Source organism: Choloepus didactylus, chromosome 8, assembly GCF_015220235.1.
Source record: "Choloepus didactylus isolate mChoDid1 chromosome 8, mChoDid1.pri, whole genome shotgun sequence".
Classification (NCBI taxonomy): domain Eukaryota; kingdom Metazoa; phylum Chordata; class Mammalia; order Pilosa; family Megalonychidae; genus Choloepus; species Choloepus didactylus.
In genome coordinates, this window is record NC_051314.1 from 49781798 (window position 1) to 49800166 (window position 18369).

Below are 18369 nucleotides of genomic sequence, written 5' to 3' on the forward strand. Positions count from 1 at the left end.
TTATGCAGCTGTAAGACAGAAAAAAGACATGGATCATATAATAATGTGGATTAAGCTTGAGAACATTCTGTTGAGAGAGGTTAGCCAGAAACAAAAGGACAGATTCTGTATGGTCTCACTAATATGAACAGACATTAATGAACAAAATTTGGAAGTTAAAAGCTGACAACACAGGCAACCAGGAGCTAGAAAGAGGGTAGAGATCAAGCATTTGATGCTGAAGGACTACAGAATGTTTAGCAGGATCCAGAAATAGATAGCATAACACTGTGTGATGGTAGCACAGTATTGTAAGTACACCAAACAAAGATGTCTGTGAATAAAGCTGAAAGAGGTGGGTTAGGAGAATGTATGACATCAGAGGTAAAGATAGATGATAAACACTGGGACTGTATAACTTGGCAAAAACTGGAGTGGCCAATGACTGTTGCTGAATGTACAAATATAAAACTGTTCTCACATGTGGGAGAACAAATGAATGTCAACCATACAGAGAGTTGGAAAAGGGATGGTATTTGGGAAAAAACATAATCAAAGCAAACTGGAGTCTCTGGTCAACAGTAACATTGTAATATGCCTCCATTAAATGTAACAAAGGCAATATACCAATGCTAAGTGTGTATGAGAGGGGGATACAGGTGAGGGATATGGGATTCTTGGTAGTGGTGTTATTTTCTGTCCTTTCTATTACATTGCATTGTATGACATGTTATTTTTCTTTTTATCTTCTTTTTTTTTATTATTGATAAAAAAATGATTTTTCTTGTAGTAATCAATATGTTTAAGTGCTGATTGTGGTGATAAATGTACAACTTTATGATGATACCATGAACGACTGACTGTACACTGTGGATAAAAGGTATGGTATGTGAATATAACTGTAAAATTGTAGGAAAAAAATATATATAGGAGTAAAAGTGCTGGAGAAAACATGGAGAGAGGGATGTACCCGTTTACTGTTGATGAGCAGGTAGAATGGTGTAGCCTTTCTGAAGGGCAGTGTGGTGGTTCCACAAAAAGCTAAGTATCTGGGGGCCATAAGGTCCTGCAACCTCATTATGGGGTATGTCATTGGAAGATCTGAGAGCAGAGACATGAATGGACGTTTGCACACTGATGTTCATGGAGGCAGTATTCATGATTTGCAATGGGTGGAGGTGACCTAAGGGTACATAGACTGAGGAACAGAATGGTGAACTGTGGTGTATGCATACAATGGAATATTGAGCAACTACGAGAAGGAGTGAAGCTGTGAGACACTCAACTAGGTGAACAGATCCTGTACACAGTATTTGAGTGAAGTATGCCAGAAATAAAGGCAAACACTATAATGCCTCACCAGTAGGGACTAACTACAATGTGTAAACTCAGAATTGAATCTTAGAACACAGCCTAATGTGGAAATGATTATTGTAATGGTCCCTAGATTGTAAGCTCTTACAGCAGTCAAATCTATTCCTGAATTGTAACGGCTATCTCCAAACTTTGAGATACTGATCCTGTAATGTATAATCTGATTGGTCTCTGGGACATTGGGTATCTGTGAGACACCTGAAAATCAGAGCTAGAGCTCGGCAGATGTGAATGTCAGTATTAGCTCATACAGCAACTGTTAAAAAAATAAAATTTAATTTAAAAAGATGAGAAAGAGCCCAGACTTCAATTAGTGATCTATGAATGAAGCAGATCTGGTTAAGACTAAGGCAAAGCGGCCCAAAGGGTAAAGATTGAAACTGACTGTGTTTTAAAACTTCAACTTCCACATGAGACCAAGGGGAGAGATGTCTTTTTGGTGCAGGATCTATATTTTCTAAACAGTATAACTCTACAGTCGGTTTGTTCAAACACCACAATTACATGGAACTTTGAATAGGAAGTGAGATGTGGTAGGTTAGTATAGGTTAGAGTGAAATAGTGACACATCTCAAAGTAATTTGGGCAGAGAATAAAAAATATGTTTACATCCCCCTCCCCCCGCCTGAGGAGCTGGGGGAAGGTGCAGAAGTGTTGGACTTCCTCACCTGGACTGGTGTTGATGTTGTCACAAACATTGGGACTGGTGGTTTGATGTGCCGAGCCCTCTGTCATGGGACTTGCCCTTATGAAGCTCATTACTGCAAAGGAGAGGCTAAACTTGCATGTAGTTGTGCCTGGGAGTCTCCCCCTGGGTGCCTCTTTGTTGCTCAGATGTGACCCTCTCTCTCCTTCTAACGGAGCCACCTCAGCAGGTGAACTCACTGCACTCCCGCCTACGTGGGACCCGACTCCCAGGGGTGTAAATCTCCCTGCAACGCAGGATATGACTTCCAGGGATGAACGTGGACCCGGCATCATGGGAATGAGAATATCTTCTTGATCAAAAGGGGATGCAAAATGAGATGCAATAATTTCAGTGGCTGAGAGATTTCAGGTGGGGTGGGGAGGTCACTATGGTGGGTGTTCTTGTGCACTGTATGGATGGCACCTCTTGGGTTTTGGTGTATCGGAATGGCTAGAGGTGGATGCCTGGGGCTATCAAGCTCTGACCCAGTGGTCTGGACTCCTGAGGGTGATTGTGTGGTAGTGTGGTTTACAGGGTGTGACAGTGTGACGGTGGGGGTCTTGTGGATCACACTCCCTTTGTCCAGTGTGTGGGTGGATGAGTGGAGGAATGGGGACGGAGACTGAACGAAGGGTGGGGTGGGATGGGGGGATGGTTTGGGTGTTCTTTTTTACTTTTATTTTTTGTTCCTGTTCTGATTCTTTTTGGTATAGGGAGAATGTTCGGGGGTGAATTGTGATGATGAATGCATGGTTGTGTGGTCGTGCTTTGGGCAGTTGATTGTATACCATGGACGGTTGTATGGTATGTGAATATATTTCAATAAAACTGAATTTAATTAAAAAAAAAGAGTAAGGACACAGAGTAAACAGAAAGGTTGTAGATACAAGAAAAAGAATAACTAAAAGAAAATTGCAATAGAATGCAAGAAAAGATGGTGCTGGGGATGTCACAGACACATGCTCAGCGGCCATCTCCCAGTCCTTGTGTACCCCCACTTCCTTTCCTCTTGTGCACAGATGTGTTAGGCTGTTTCCTTTCCACAGGCCAGGGGAGAGGTTAGGCCTAATAAAAAGGCCCAACTATACCTTGAACCCAGAAACTGGGAAAAAGTAGCCCCAGTTACTATTGAGGGCAGGAGCTCTCAGTGGCAGGGCCCTCTCCCCTGTCATATAAATACCCCACCCTTGGCTGCACAGATTTGACCCATCCCTCTAATGCAAAGTGGGGCATGTGGAGCTGCCATCCAGCAACCCCAGCCCGAGGAACTGGCCTCCCTAGAAGACCAGACATGATGGCACTTCTTCTCCTACTCTTTTGGACCTTTTGTACTGTGTGAATAATAAAGTAGTTTTTTGTTGAAAAAAAGAAAGAGTAATCCATGAAGGCCGCTACTGAGTTATCCCTTGTTCATGTGTGAAAGACTGCTTCAGATCCTGGTGGCCTTCTCTGCCACTTCTGAGCCACTCTTAGGGGCACTGGCTGTCTTTAAACCTATCTCAGTCCCTATTTATCACATCACACAGCTGTTTATTCTCTGGAGTTTCCCTGCCTTGACGGGGCTTTACCCAGGAGGGAAGACAGGAAGGCACTGGTACTTTGATCCTTCAAAATAGGAGTTATGTCAGCTGCCCAGGGAATCAGCCAAGAAAGGAAGGAGGCAGGGTCTCCTTTTCTCAGGGTCCTCTGATGTCTGCTCACAACCTTCTTCCCATTTGATCTTCCCTCATTACAGTCAAGAGAATCTTGGAGGGTATAGGAGAAGAATCAGCTTTGTGCCTATTTATACTAAATACAGTTTCCCCAATTGATGAATGATGCTACGATGATCAAAAGCATATTTTGAAACTCAAAAGCCCAAAATTGACTTGTTTTTTTTTTATTTCTGTTGAATCATGCCTACCTTACAGGTATGTGTCCATATTTGACTGTATCCTTACGAAATTTCTCTGATAGTAAAATGATTCAATTATAAAGAGTTTATTCAATGTATAATAATAGTGCCCACCCCAAATTGTACCAGTTTTTGTTAAATTAATAGCAGTATATGACCATCCCATATCCTTATATCCCTGTAAAAACAGCATATTTAAAAATATATATGTGGAACATCTTGTTTTTGTCCTTATTCCTGTGATTACTAGGGAGCTTGAACGTCTTTCATAGGTTTATTTGGTATTCATATTTATTTATTTATATTTGTCCCTGTGTCTTACTTGCCCTTTTTGCTCTTGATCATTATTTTATTGACTTAGAACTGAGTTCTTATATGAAGAATATTAATAATTTGACTGTCACATATTGAAAATATTTTTCTGGTTTGTTATTTGCCCTTTAATTTTATTTATGGTGTTTAAAATCTAGAAACCTCCAATTCATGAATATGATTTTGAGATTTTTAATTTGATTTTTCTACTTAAGAATTCCCTTTTCATTGAAAGATGATGAACATTCATTTATATACTATTTTTGTTGTTTTTAAAATATTTAAATATTTAAATATTTTTGTTGTTTTTAAAATATTTAAAATATTAATCAATCTGTCATATTTAGCATGAGATTGGGATCTACATTACTTTGTATTATTTAGTTATTGTTTATTCCAGCATCATTTATTTAATAATATTTTTTCCCTTAGTGCAATCTAAGAGTCCACCTTTTTCTTATACTAAAGTTTTACGTATCATGGTTTTGATTCTGGATTCTCTGTTATATTCTATTATCTTCTCCCTACAGCAATAACACACCACTTTAATCACTGTAATTTCTTAATAAATTTTTAATATCTGAGAATGAAAGTCCCCCTAATTACTATTTTTAAATGTTTTTCAAATTTTTCTTGACTAGTGCATTTATTTTACAGGTAAATTTTGGGAATCCCATTCTAAAATTCACCATTATCTTTTTGGTCATAATTGGTTTTCCCCTTTTTGGACTCCTAATCTATTCTGTACCCTCCTGCAGCCTAATCTGCTTACAGTTCAGTTATAAAAATAATGAATATTAACAGTTTGTCAGGCTCTTTGCCTATTACCATAATTATATCATTTTTCTCTACTTGAAAACGTTCCATGACTCCCAATTGACATAAAGAAACTTCTATATTCTTTAAGCTAGAATTTAAAAACTTCATGATGTAGCTCTAACTACTTCTCCAGTGTTATTCCATCTTTGCTCCATTCTTGAGTGCAACTGCTCTCCTTGCAGCTCATTCCACTCATCTCTCAGGTTTCTGCTGCTGTGTTTTTAATTCATTTTTTTACTTCCACCTAGAATGATTTTCTTTTCTTCAGCAATGTCTGTAAAAATGTTAATTCATGAAAATTCTTCCACAGTCTATGCTATTCACTGAATTTTAGTTGCCATATAAACTCCAGATATGTATTTCTGAATCTTCATCTCATGATACAGATCTAGAGATAATATATTATAATTAATTAAGTTATAATGTGGACATGATCTACTCATGATATATTACTGTATATAGTTTATTTGAGGTGCTTAAGACTTCTTAGTATGAAGTTTAAGACAAATCTGCCTTGTACCAAATTTGATTTTAAAACCAAGACGTTTGCAAACATATTTTTCTTGTTTGGAGATACTTGTAGGAGATATATTATGACAAGTTAAAAAATATTGTATTAATGTCGATTATGTTCAATCCAAAATAGCTAACTGTTGGAAATTTCACCAATGATTTTATCGGTTGACTATCAAAATTATTACTTAATAGGGGTGCCAAATAAATTGCAGGATGCTCAGTTAAATTTTCATTTCAAATTAAGCGATGAATATGGTTCTGTTTAGTGTAAGTATGCCCCATGTATCATTTCCAACATACTTACTCTAAAGAGCATTATTATTTATTTGAAATTCAAAATTAACTGGGCATCCTGTATTTTTATTTGCTACCTCTGTCCATCATAACACTTAGGGCATTCCATTCATATACTTAAAATATTCATACTAAGATGAAATGACATATTTATGGTTTGCTTGGAATCTTTTAGAGGCACTGTTTACAGATATCTTTGCCTCAAAAAGTCCTAAAGGTTTGGTTTCCATGGGATAGGGGGAGTTGACCTTTTGATCATCCCTCAACTACTTATTCTTCCACTATTGGAAGTCAAGGACAAGAAAGAACCATGAACTTAAAGTCAAATCAGTTAATTGGGGATAAAGATAATACTCAGAATTTTTCACAAAAGGGGGATTCAGATTTGAATAAGCTTGCAAAGTACCTCCCAGAAAACACAGATACTCAGAGAATGCCATTTGGCATGCCTTCTTGAAGGTTTAATCTTTGGTATTTTAATTTGTTAATGCCTTCAGATTTGTCTCTTGAGACAAAGAACATTGAAGCTCTCCCCTTTAAGAAATATCTTTCATGTCATTAATTGTCTTTTCAGAGTGTGGAAGGAGAACACCATGAGAAGGCTGTGGAGCTACTCAAGGCTGCAAAAGACAGCGTCAAGCTGGTGGTCCGATATACCCCAAAAGTCTTGGAAGAAATGGAGGCTCGCTTTGAAAAGCTACGGACAGCCAGGCGTAGGCAGCAGCAGCAATTGCTGATTCAGCAGCAACAACAGCAGCAGCAACAAACACAGCAAAATCATATGTCATAGGTGAGAAGTGCCTTATTCTATACAAGGAAATGGATTTTCTTTATAGAGCTTCTGAGACCGCTGAAGCAAAATCACTATATTAAATAATCCAAAAAAATAAAACACAACAAAAAAAAGCCAATCAAACAGAAAACAATGATCTGAGAAAGTATAAGCAAAATAGTTGCTTGTTGGGTGTCATTCTGAAGCACCGATTATTCTTTAGTCAAACATTTATATTCTTCCAATACCTCAGTTTTTCTTTCCATCCTCAATAAACCAGTAGTCCTAATTGGTTTACCACACTGGCCAATGCTATAATTGTTCAGAAGTTTTTAAAAGAAACACTAAAAGTTTGTAATATTGTGCTCATTCAATCATCTCTGTAAGTATACAACTTGGCCATAAATATTTGCTGGGCCATATACTCAATTCTATTTCTCCGTTCTTTCAATCTTTATTAAATCACTTTAGAATTGCCTGTTGTGACATCACAAAGGATGAACATTTTTTAATAAAAGGTATTTATAAACTAGGTTTTTTCTTGCATGGGTTACGGTAGAGTTCTATTTATGTAAATATCAATTTATATTTATGCCTGCCAAGATAGCACTTGCAATACACCATCACAGCCCCTTAAGATGAAACAGTGACCGTTTCAAATACAAGCAAAATACAACCAAGTCACATTATCCATGGGTTTTATGGTTAATTCAGTCAAAGAGAACTACATTAGCTCCTGTTCAACTTTTAATTAATTAAATTTTTTAAGGATTAAATGTGATTTGTTACACTTGCTAACATGCTATGGTAGCTTCTGAGAAGAGATTTGAAACTAATTTGACCTATTTTACTTGGAACAGATCTCTGATTTTTTGTTTTTTTCAGAGTTTGACCATCAAGCACAGACTAGATAAACAAAATACTTGAAGGATGTTGTCTTTTTGTTTATCAGACAAAATATATTTCTGTTCTCTAAATTTGAACTTTTAAAAATCTGAAATGGTATAAGTTATGAAGTAACTAGCAATGGGAAATAATGGTGGATACAAATTTTGCCTACTTTTAATTTTTTTTAATTCTTAAAATTACTTTATCAAAGAAACAAAAAAACATTTCCAAACAAAATAAAGCAAGACAATAGGAAAACTTAAACTGAAATAACTTAATTCCTTCCAATATACTCCTACCATACCAAAAGAAAATTAACTTTTAATTTTAACTGTCCTGAAGTAAGCTATATTTGTCTTTCTCCGAACTTCTACAACTGAATGTTTGATCATCAGAAATAGTGGGATTGCATTTCTTAAAATGTAAAAAATATGATCGCCATACAATTATCTGATAGAAACCTAGATAAAGAATACAACTATGGGTTTTTTCCATGCTATACTCACTTTTTTGAAAAAGGTTGTTGCATTTATTCAGCTTCTGGCATCTCAGTTCTAAAGTGTGGCTTCATGCACATCCATATTCCATCCAGATTCACAAATAATAGAAAGAAGAAAGAACAGAAACATTTCTTGTGATACCAGCATTCTCAAGAAGTCATGACCAAAATCTTCTTTAGTTTCCTTGACCTCTTATTGCCAGATCTAGGGTGGAAGATGCATCACTTTGAAAATTTAGGCTGGATCTTAACAGATTTGCAGAAAAGCTGGGGTTTGCTAGTGGCTTCACCAACTTCCTTTTCTTCCTGCTCTTCAGAGCCTCATTTCCTTTATTTCCTCCACTACAGACTGTTTTACACCTTCCACTACCACTGCTCTAGCCAGCTTGTGCTGATCTGATCCAGGGAACCAGTAAAAATGAAAGGGCCAGGTCCCAGAGGATGACCCTGATAACAGAATCCAAGCAACCCAGAGAAGTAGACCAAAAACAGTCATCATAATGGTGACTAACATTTCTCAAGCATTAGTATGTGCCAAGAACTCCTTTAATTGCTTTATATATATTAAATTATTTAGTCTTTGCAATAACCCTATCAGGGTTAGATGCTACTTTTAATCTCATTTTAAAGATAGGAAACTGAGACATACAGAAGTAAAATATTCTATTAAACGTTTCACAAATATTTATCGATAGGGCCAAGATTCAAACCCAGAAAGGTGGGTTTCAAAGTCTCATGCTCTTTAGCACTGTGCTGTACTGCCTCTTTGTTCAATGGAACATGCCCTTTCATACTCTTACTTCAGTCTATAGACACACTCTCATGAGCTTTATGAGATTCAGCCCTAATCATTGAAATTTTTGTCTGAATCTCACCCTACCAAGAATTGGTGTTACACAACTGCTGACCCTCACCACTTACTTTCAAAACAGTACTCCATACTTCAAAGTACTCTGTCATCTGGTTGTATTAGTTTCCCATCACTGCTGTAACAAATTATCACAAATTTAGTGGATTAAAACAACACAAATTTAGTATCTTAAAGTCCTGTGCATTAGAAGTCCAACACAAACTTATTGGACTCTAGGAAAGAATCTGTTTCCTTGCATTTTTCATCCTGTTGAAGCTGCCCACATTCCTTGGCTCATGGCCCCCTTCCTCCATCTATAAAGCTAGCAACACTCAAGTCCTTCTCACACTGCATTGCTCCAACCTCTGGTTCCACCATCACATCTCCTCTGACTCTCCTATCTCTCTCTTCCATTTTTAAGGACCCTTGTGATTATATTGGACCCATACAGAAAATTTAGGACAATCTCCCTATTTTAAGGAGAGGTTATTAGTAACCTTAATTCTACCTGCAACCTTAAATCCCCTTTGCCTGTAAGATGACACAATCACAGGTTCTGGGGATTAGAATGTGGATATCGTTGGAGATCCCTTATTTTGTCCACCACCAAGGTTCATCTAAGAGCAAGGCAATTTGCTCAACAAAACTTATGCTAATATGGAAAAGAGGCTTTGTTTCCATATCTAACCTATTGAATTATAAATCATGGGACTGAGGGTAATAATAACTTTTGGTGCAGGTGGTTCTTACCAGTGGGTCTTTCAGTGTCCACATTTTGGATACCCAACACTCTCTCCACAGGTCTACTTCCCCTCTGGACAGATGAAGAGATCCAAAACTCTTACCAAAACTCATCTGTTCCAAGTCCCATTCCCTAGATATATTCAGCTATATGATAAATTAATTCATGAAGAACTCATTCTCTAGAGCTCTGTTGCTTAATTGCCAAGAGACGTCATTCAAGTTATTCAATCTAAGCCTCAGTAAACTGGTTTGTTACGGAGATTAAATAAGAAAAAGCATGCAAAACTCTTAGCAAAATACATGGAAATTAGTGCACATTCCATACAAATTTTAGCTAGTAGCCGTAGTAGTGCTGTAGTAGTTAAAATGTTAATGGCACATTGTGCTTTTACGGAATATCTTGTCAGGTGTCCCCTGGAGAAACCCAATGACTTAATGCATAGTTTTCAAGTCCAGTCTGTAGGTCCCAGGGATTCTTCAAAGGTACCGTAGGCACCCCTCTAGAAGGCATAGCATTGGGACAGTATTGGTGCAGTGTAGGTAGATGGCTGGGCCCTCACTTTCACTCAACCAGAGAAATTGTGTTAAAAATCTCCTTTGTATGTATACTCTGCATTCACTGAAATAAAAAAAAAAAATTAACAGCCTTAAAAAACAAAGATTGAGACACTCAAGAAAAAGATACCATTTTCAATAGCAACTAAAAAAATCAAGTACCTAGGAATCAACTTAACCAAAGATGTAAAAGACCTATACAAAGAAAACTACATAACTCTACTAAAAGAAATAGAAGGGGACCTTAAAAGATGGAAAAATATTCCATGTTCATGGATAGGAAGGCTAAATGTCATTAAGATGTCAATTCTACCCAAACTCATCTACAGATTCAATGCAATCCCAATCAAAATTCCAACAACCTACTTTGCAGACTTGGAAAAGCTAGTTATCAAATTTATTTGGAAAGGGAAGATGCCTCGAATTGCTAAAGACACTCTAAAAAAGAAAAACGAAGTGGGAGGACTTACACTCCCTGACTTTGAAGCTTATTATAAAGCCACAGTTGCCAAAACAGCATGGTACTGGCACAAAGATAGACATATAGATCAATGGAATCGAATTGAGAATTCAGAGATAGACCCTCAGATCTATGGCCGACTGATCTTTGATAAGGCCCCCAAAGTCACCGAACTGAGCCATAATGGTCTTTTCAACAAATGGGGCTGGGAGAGTTGGATATCCATATCCAAAAGAATGAAAGAGGACCCCTACCTCACCCCCTACACAAAAATTAACTCAAAATGGACCAAAGATCTCAATATAAAAGAAAGTACCATTAAACTCCTAGAAGATAATGTAGGAAAACATCTTCAAGACCTTGTATTAGGAGGCCACTTCCTAGACTTTACACCCAAAGCACAAGCAACAAAAGAGAAAATAGATAAATGGGAACTCCTCAAGCTTAGAAGTTTCTGCACCTCAAAGGAATTTCTCAAAAAGGTAAAGAGGCAGCCAACTCAATGGGAAAAAATTTTTGGAAACCATGTATCTGACAAAAGACTGATATCTTGCATATACAAAGAAATCCTACAACTCAATGACAATAGTACAGACAGCCCAATTATAAAATGGGCAAAAGATATGAAAAGACAGTTCTCTGAAGAGGAAATACAAATGGCCAAGAAACACATGAAAAAATGTTCAGCTTCACTAGCTATTAGAGAGATGCAAATTAAGACCACAATGAGATACCATCTAACACTGGTTAGAATGGCTGCCATTAAACAAACAGGAAACTACAAATGCTGGAGGGGATGTGGAGAAACTGGGACTCTTATTCACTGTTGGTGGGACTGTATAATGGTTCAGCCACTCTGGAAGTCAGTCTGGCAGTTCCTTAGAAAACTAGATATAGAGCTACCATTCGATCCAGCGATTGCACTTCTCGGTATATACCCGGAAGATCGGAAAGCAGTGACACGAACAGATATCTGCACGCCAATGTTCATAGCAGCATTATTCACAATTGCCAAGAGATGGAAACAACCCAAATGTCCTTCAACAGATGAGTGGATAAATAAAATGTGGTATATACACACGATGGAATACTACGCGGCAGTAAGAAGGAATGATCTGGTGAAACATATGACAACATGGATGAACCTTGAAGACATAATGCTGAGCGAAATAAGCCAGGCACAAAAAGAGAAATATTATATGCTACCACTAATGTGAACTTTGAAAAATGTAAAACAAATGGTTTATAATGTAGAATGTAGGGGAACTAGCAGTAGAGAGCAATTAAGGAAGGGGGAACAATAATCCAAGAAGAACAGATAAGCTATTTAACGTTCTGGGGATGCCCAGAAATGACTATGGTCTGTTAATTTCTGATGGATGTAGTAGGAACAAGTTCACTGAAATGTTGCTATATTATGTAACTTTCTTGGGGTAAAGTAGGAACATGTTGGAAGTTAAGCAGTTATCTTAGGTTAGTTGTCTTTTTCTTACTCCCTTGTTATGGTCTCTTTGAAATGTTCTTTTATTGTATGTTTGTTTTCTTTTTAACTTTTTTTTTCATACAGTTGATTTAAAAAGAAGGGAAAGTTAAAAAAAAAAAAAAGAAAAAGAAAAAAGACAAACAAGGAAAAAAAAAAAAAAAGATGTAGTGCCCCCTTGAGGAGCCTGTGGAGAATGCAGGGGTATTCGCCTACCCCACCTCCATGGTTGCTAACATGACCACAGACATAGGGGACTGGTGGTTTGATGGGTTGAGCCCTCTACCATAAGTTTTACCCTTGGGAAGACGGTTGCTGCAAAGGAGAGGCTAGGCCTCCCTGTATTTGTGCCTAAGAGTCTCCTCCTGAATGCCTCTTTGTTGCTCAGATGTGGCCCTCTCTCTCTGGCTAAGCCAACTTGAAAGGTGAAATCACTGCCCTCCCCCCTACGTGGGATCAGACACCCAGGGAAGTGAATCTCCCTGGCAACGTGGAATATGACTCCCGGGGAGGAATGTAGACCCGGCATCGTGGGATGGAGAACATCTTCTTGACCAAAAGGGGGATGTGAAAGGAAATGAAATAAGCTTCAGTGGCAGAGAGATTCCAAAACGAGCCGAGAGATCACTCTGGTGGGCACTCTTATGCACACTTTAGACAACCTTTTTTAGGTTCTAAAGAATTGGGGTAGCTGGTGGTGGATACCTGAAACTATTAAACTACAACCCAGAACCCATGAATCTCGAAGACAGTTGTATAAAATGTAGCTTATGAGGGGTGACAGTGGGATTGGGAATGCCATAAGGACCAAACTCCACTTTGTCTAGTTTATGGATGGATGTGTAGAAAAGTAGGGGAAGGAAACAAACAGACAAAGGTACCCAGTGTTCTTTTTTACTTCAATTGCTCTTTTTCACTCTAATTATTATTCTTGTTATTTTTGTGTGTGTGCTAATGAAGGTGTCAGGGATTGATTTAGGTGATGAATGTATAACTATGTAATGGTACTGTAAACAATCGAAAGTACAATTTGTTTTGTATGACTGCGTGGTATGTGAATATATCTCAATAAAATTATTATTAAAAAAAAAAAAAACAAAAAAAAAAAAAACAAAGATTGAAAACCACTGTTCTCCTTGAAAGAAATGACTCCATAACAGTGGAAGAGTGACAGGTATGGGTGGGGGGCATGTTTGGAGACGCTGTTCCCCCAGATCTGACCAGATGGGCAGCTGCCTATTCCTGTCATTCTCAGTGTCAGGCTGACCTCATGGGAAGGAAGATGAGACTAACGGCTGCTTCAGAGAAGGGATGCTGTTGCGTGTGGCCTACCAGAGAGCAGTGTTGAAGGCTTGTTCCTCTACAGAAGCATTACTAAATGCCCTAAGAGTCATAATATAAAACTTATCTATTTTTTACCTTCATGAAGAAAAATTGTCATCTGGAAATGGGAGGAAGAAACATTTTACATTTGAAATGTTTCCAAACTGGTGCACTTTATTTCATTTTGGGGGATAACTGTGGCTTTGCCATCCTCATTAGGTAATTACTTCCTTTGTAAACATCAAACGATTTTGTTCACATGTGGAAGATGGTGCATGAATGATAGACCCCAAAATATTCCTTGCTGTTCTCACGTAGCATGGAATCTTTTGATATTTTTAGCATTTTTGCATTGACAGATGCATGTTAATGACTGGTTTCTTTTCACTTTTCCCCTTTCAGGCCCTTGAGGAAAAGCTACTTGATCAAACACCTAATAGTCACAAATTTGAATCTGTGCTTCAGAATCCCAGCACATAGTAAATGGAAAAGACAACACCGATAATTATACCTGTCAAGAAGCTGTGAACACGTGGTGTATGAATTCTTTATCAACGCAAATCCGACACCTTCTCTCTTTACACACACAAACCTTCCATTCACTGCAGTGGGAGAGGTTTACCAGTCTGCAGACTGAAACAGTATATGAAGAATAAAGTCCATGACTTTTGAATGAATCATCAGGGCCAGAATTAAGTATATCTTTGGCCTATAGCTTTTCCAGAGATTAACAAACCCCTTATTAGGCTATAGTTCAAACTGCATCAGTTCAAGGTTGTTGCCACTTAAAAGAAACTTACACATTGACCCTTAATCTGACCTTTTCCACATTCATATTGCTGAGTTGTCTGAATTGGAATTCCAGTTAATTTCAAATTCAACATTACTCCCCTCTTGAAAATGGCCAGTTATCATACTATATTTATACTAGATTCAGCTTCTAGAAGCAATTGGCTTTTTATTTTGGTGTTTCCATGCATTTTATTATGCACTTATAGACTGGGGCAATTTTAGCTCAACTTTTAGTTTGTTAGAAGCAAGGGTAGAGAACTCCAGAGCTGTATTTTTTTAATTTAAATATTGCTTCTATCTATTATTAATTCTAACAGAATATAATGTATATTTATTCCACAAAATATATATTATCAGAGTGTATTTGTTACAAACTTAGGTTCTTCTCTTACCATGTGTTATGCATCTGGTAAGACAGTACTATACTAGCAAAGAATCTAGCTTCATTGAACTGATCTTCATATAATATGTATATAACCCTGATTGTGGTATTTTTTGTTGAGTTTTATATGTTTTGACTGATAAACTGGAGAACTCTAAATTCTAGCTACACTGATGTGCTGTCATAGAAGTCTATTTGACATTTTAAATTTAGTACTTAAAAAACCAAGTCATAATACATGTGCCTATATATAAAAATATATCATACAAAGTATAGATCAGTTTCCCCAGACATAAATTGGGTATTGTTGGCACTCTAAGATCAAAAGTATTATTTCTCATAAAATTTGGCAAAAGGAAACCAGTGATACCAGTATTGTAAACAAGCAGATGCTTCCTCTAGCAGAAGAAGATGCCAAGTCATTGCATATATCCATGTAGATAAACAGATGATAGGATATCTTTTGGAAAGTATCATTCACCAGAAAATCTATTTAAAGTCACCTTATACAGAAACCAATTTTTGGCTTATGGTTAATCTAGAAACACAGTCTGATTTTACTTTACAGAATGAATAGGAAGCAGCAATTATTTGGACACTAAAAACCTTATGCACAAAAATTTACATGACAAAAGAATAAATGCCCAGTTGAAACTTTCTAGACAGATTATTAAAGCGGAGGCAAATATTTGAATATTCCTTTTCTCAAATACAGAAATTGATTTCCGAGGATAAATAAATTTGCCATTTCAGACATTCCTCCAATTTAGAAACTTATGAAGCTCAGTTTAGAAACTGTCTTCTTGAAAATAAAGCAAATTGGAACTATCCAGCTTCTTTTATTTTGCCCTGTTGGATAATGTTATTGCCAATAATAATATTATTACTATTGCCTGCTTTCTAATAGTGCATCACTCAACCAAAAGACAAACTGCAAGGAAACAAAGAAGTACACAAATTTTGACAGTTGTTCTTCTATGGTAACAGATTTTCATCCTTCAAAACGTATCATTTTTTACTAGAGAACTGGAGGGTGAGCACTCTGAATGTTATGTTAAATAGGTTTACAAGAGACACATATGTTAAAAGGGACTGAATGGAAGCTACATGAGTATTATTGAGTTTGAAAGTGGTCATTCTCATTTTTATAAGAATAATTAGTAAATATATATATTTAATTATCATTTAACATAGAAATATTATAGCTCTTCAGGCAACGCCACAAGATTCTCATAAAGGGACATCATTGTACCCTTGTAATGAGAAAATGGTCATTTCAATACCCTTCAGTATATTGTATAAATTTGGAGCTTAAGGTATGTTTTTATTTAGCCATAAGGGCTTGGTCATTATTACAGTTATATGTATTCACATCGATGCAAAGATTGTTATAGTATTACAGAAGCAAAGGAGCAAATACATTCTAGAAGTCTTTGGTTTTGTGCTTCAATGCCTAATGTGAAGTGCTGAGGAGTATATGCCAAGTTTTTCACCTAAGTGAAGAGACATCCACCACACCAATGAAATCTAAGGACAGATTACATGTCACAGTAATGCTACATAAAAATGACCAACAAAATGGCCCGTTTTCATCAGAACAATTTTTCATTTATTGATATTTAAGCCTTACCTAAAATTTTAATCAAAGGTAACTATCCACATGACCTAGAGAGGCCCCTTTTGGTTTTCTAAGCTTCAGAGGAGCAGAGAATAAGAAAAAAAAAAAAAATCATCACAACTTGTTCTAGTGCTCTTTATTATTAAAAATCACATTAGACTGAAACATCCAAGATCATATTAAAATAGAGACATGCCCATTGCTTTTACTGACCAATCTTCAATATCATAAACAATTTAGGTATTAAAAGTAAGGGGGGAAACTGGTGAGTTGGTCAGGGTGTGGCCAGTGGGACAGATTTTTGTGAACTCTTTCTTGCTATGAGTTTGAAGGCAATACATGGAGTGCATTTCAGTAAAAGAAAACCCAGACCTTTTCACTGGATCATTTACATTTTGATTCTGTTGCCATTTGAAATAGAACGTCTGCAGGGAGATAATGAGCTTAAATTACAATTGACTTTGGAAAGAATAACAGAGTTTTGTGCTTCCTCAATCGTGTAATCAATAGGGAATTCTCTAGTTATATGAACTACCACTATCTTTTAAGACAATTCTAAGATCTGAAAGCAAAGACTAGGTATTTGGGGCTTTTTAAGGATCCAAGGCTGTCTCTGCATAACTTGTCGAAAGATAGATTACACCAATTTACAGACATGTTTTTCAACCACAAATCAAACTGATGTTATCTCATTTCATTTTTTACAGCAGTGCCTACAGAACTCCAAAACGTTGGACTATTTTGTCTGCATTATTTTAAATATCTATAGATAATTTTTGGCTGTGCGAATAATACCTACATTTTGCTAGTTTGTGTTTGTCATACAGACACAACCTGTTGGTAAGGCTAACAACATCATGAAGTAGAAGATTCAGAGAGGTCAGCATATAACAAGATCTCCCAAAACATGGGATAGTCCCACCCATCTTGTCCCTCTATATGAAGACTGAACTCCAGGAGAGAAAGGGCTGTGACTGCCTTACTTACTACTATAACCAATTCCCAACATAATAGAGACATTCAATAAATGTTTGTTGAATGAATGAATGACTGAATATATAGATGGACAAATAAATGAATTTTGCCTGCTGATAATTTCACACATCTCATCAGTTTACATTATATTAATTACCAGTTTAATTTCTGAATTTCATAGTTAACTCAGAATGGACTTTTGATAAATAATTTTTAGGTATATGAATTTGGAATCAAAGTACATCAGTGATTTCAAGGACTTGAGGACATTCAGATAAGAAATAGTGTTTGGGGATTCAGAGAAGTTTTTGAAATGAATAAAACCCAACCTTTCTAGTTCTTTTATGAGCTCCTTAAATTGTTTGGCAGGAATGATCCAAACACAGAGCTCCATTTATAAATTTTATAAAAGATTTTGCTTCATTTTTTAAAAAGAGATAAATCACAAAGTGTATTATTAATAGTTCTTTCAAATTAATAGCTTTCCTCTAAGGAATTCATGGTAACTGGAGACACCATCCCTAAATCTTCTGTTTTTCAGAAATTGCTTATCCTTTCATAATTGATTCCTAAAATGAACCTAGGCTAAAAATTAATAAAATAGCTACTAAGATTTTTCCCTGTGTTCATCCATTTAATAGGTATTGTACAGCTATTGTGTGCTAGCTTCTGGAGATTCAGTGGAAAAAATCCAGATATAGTCTCCCCTTGGAGCTTACTATAACAGGAGGTGAATGTCCATTGGGTCTCCTTCACACCTGCTACATAGAAGAAATAAAACCCCACAGCACACTGTAAATCATGAAGTATGCCCAGCACAGGCTTATGTGAGCTTGGTTTTCTAAACACACCCATCAAAAATGCTGCTCAGTTTATCCAGCATCATAGTTATACTCCAGTGAAGTATATAAGTAATAATTTATTCATAGCTAACATTTATAAAGCTCTTACTATGTCATAGCTGGTTTCATGAGCTATCTCATCTAATCCCTTCAATGACTATTCAAGGGGTTCCATTTTATAGATAATACTATAGCACAGGCATGTTATGTGACTTGCCCAAGGTCATATAGCTAGCAGGTAGAACTGGGATTTAAACCCTTGCAGTCTAACACAAAAGCTCATGTGCCTAATCATTTTTCTATTTTGAGTTTG

At 36.7% G+C, this 18369-nt stretch overlaps 1 protein-coding gene across 2 annotated transcripts in view; it reads left to right on the plus strand.

Annotated features, from left to right (window-relative positions):
* LIN7A (lin-7 homolog A, crumbs cell polarity complex component) overlaps positions 1-17827 on the plus strand; it is a 166312-nt gene extending 148485 nt beyond the window's left edge. For both annotated transcript variants that reach the window (XM_037847117.1, XM_037847118.1), the window contains 2 exons: positions 6451-6666; positions 13850-17827. In XM_037847117.1, coding sequence (XP_037703045.1) covers positions 6451-6666 — 216 coding nt within the window. In that variant the 3' untranslated portion in view covers positions 13850-17827. The remainder of the gene's footprint in view (positions 1-6450; positions 6667-13849) is intronic.
* Positions 17828-18369: the final 542 nt, after the last annotated feature.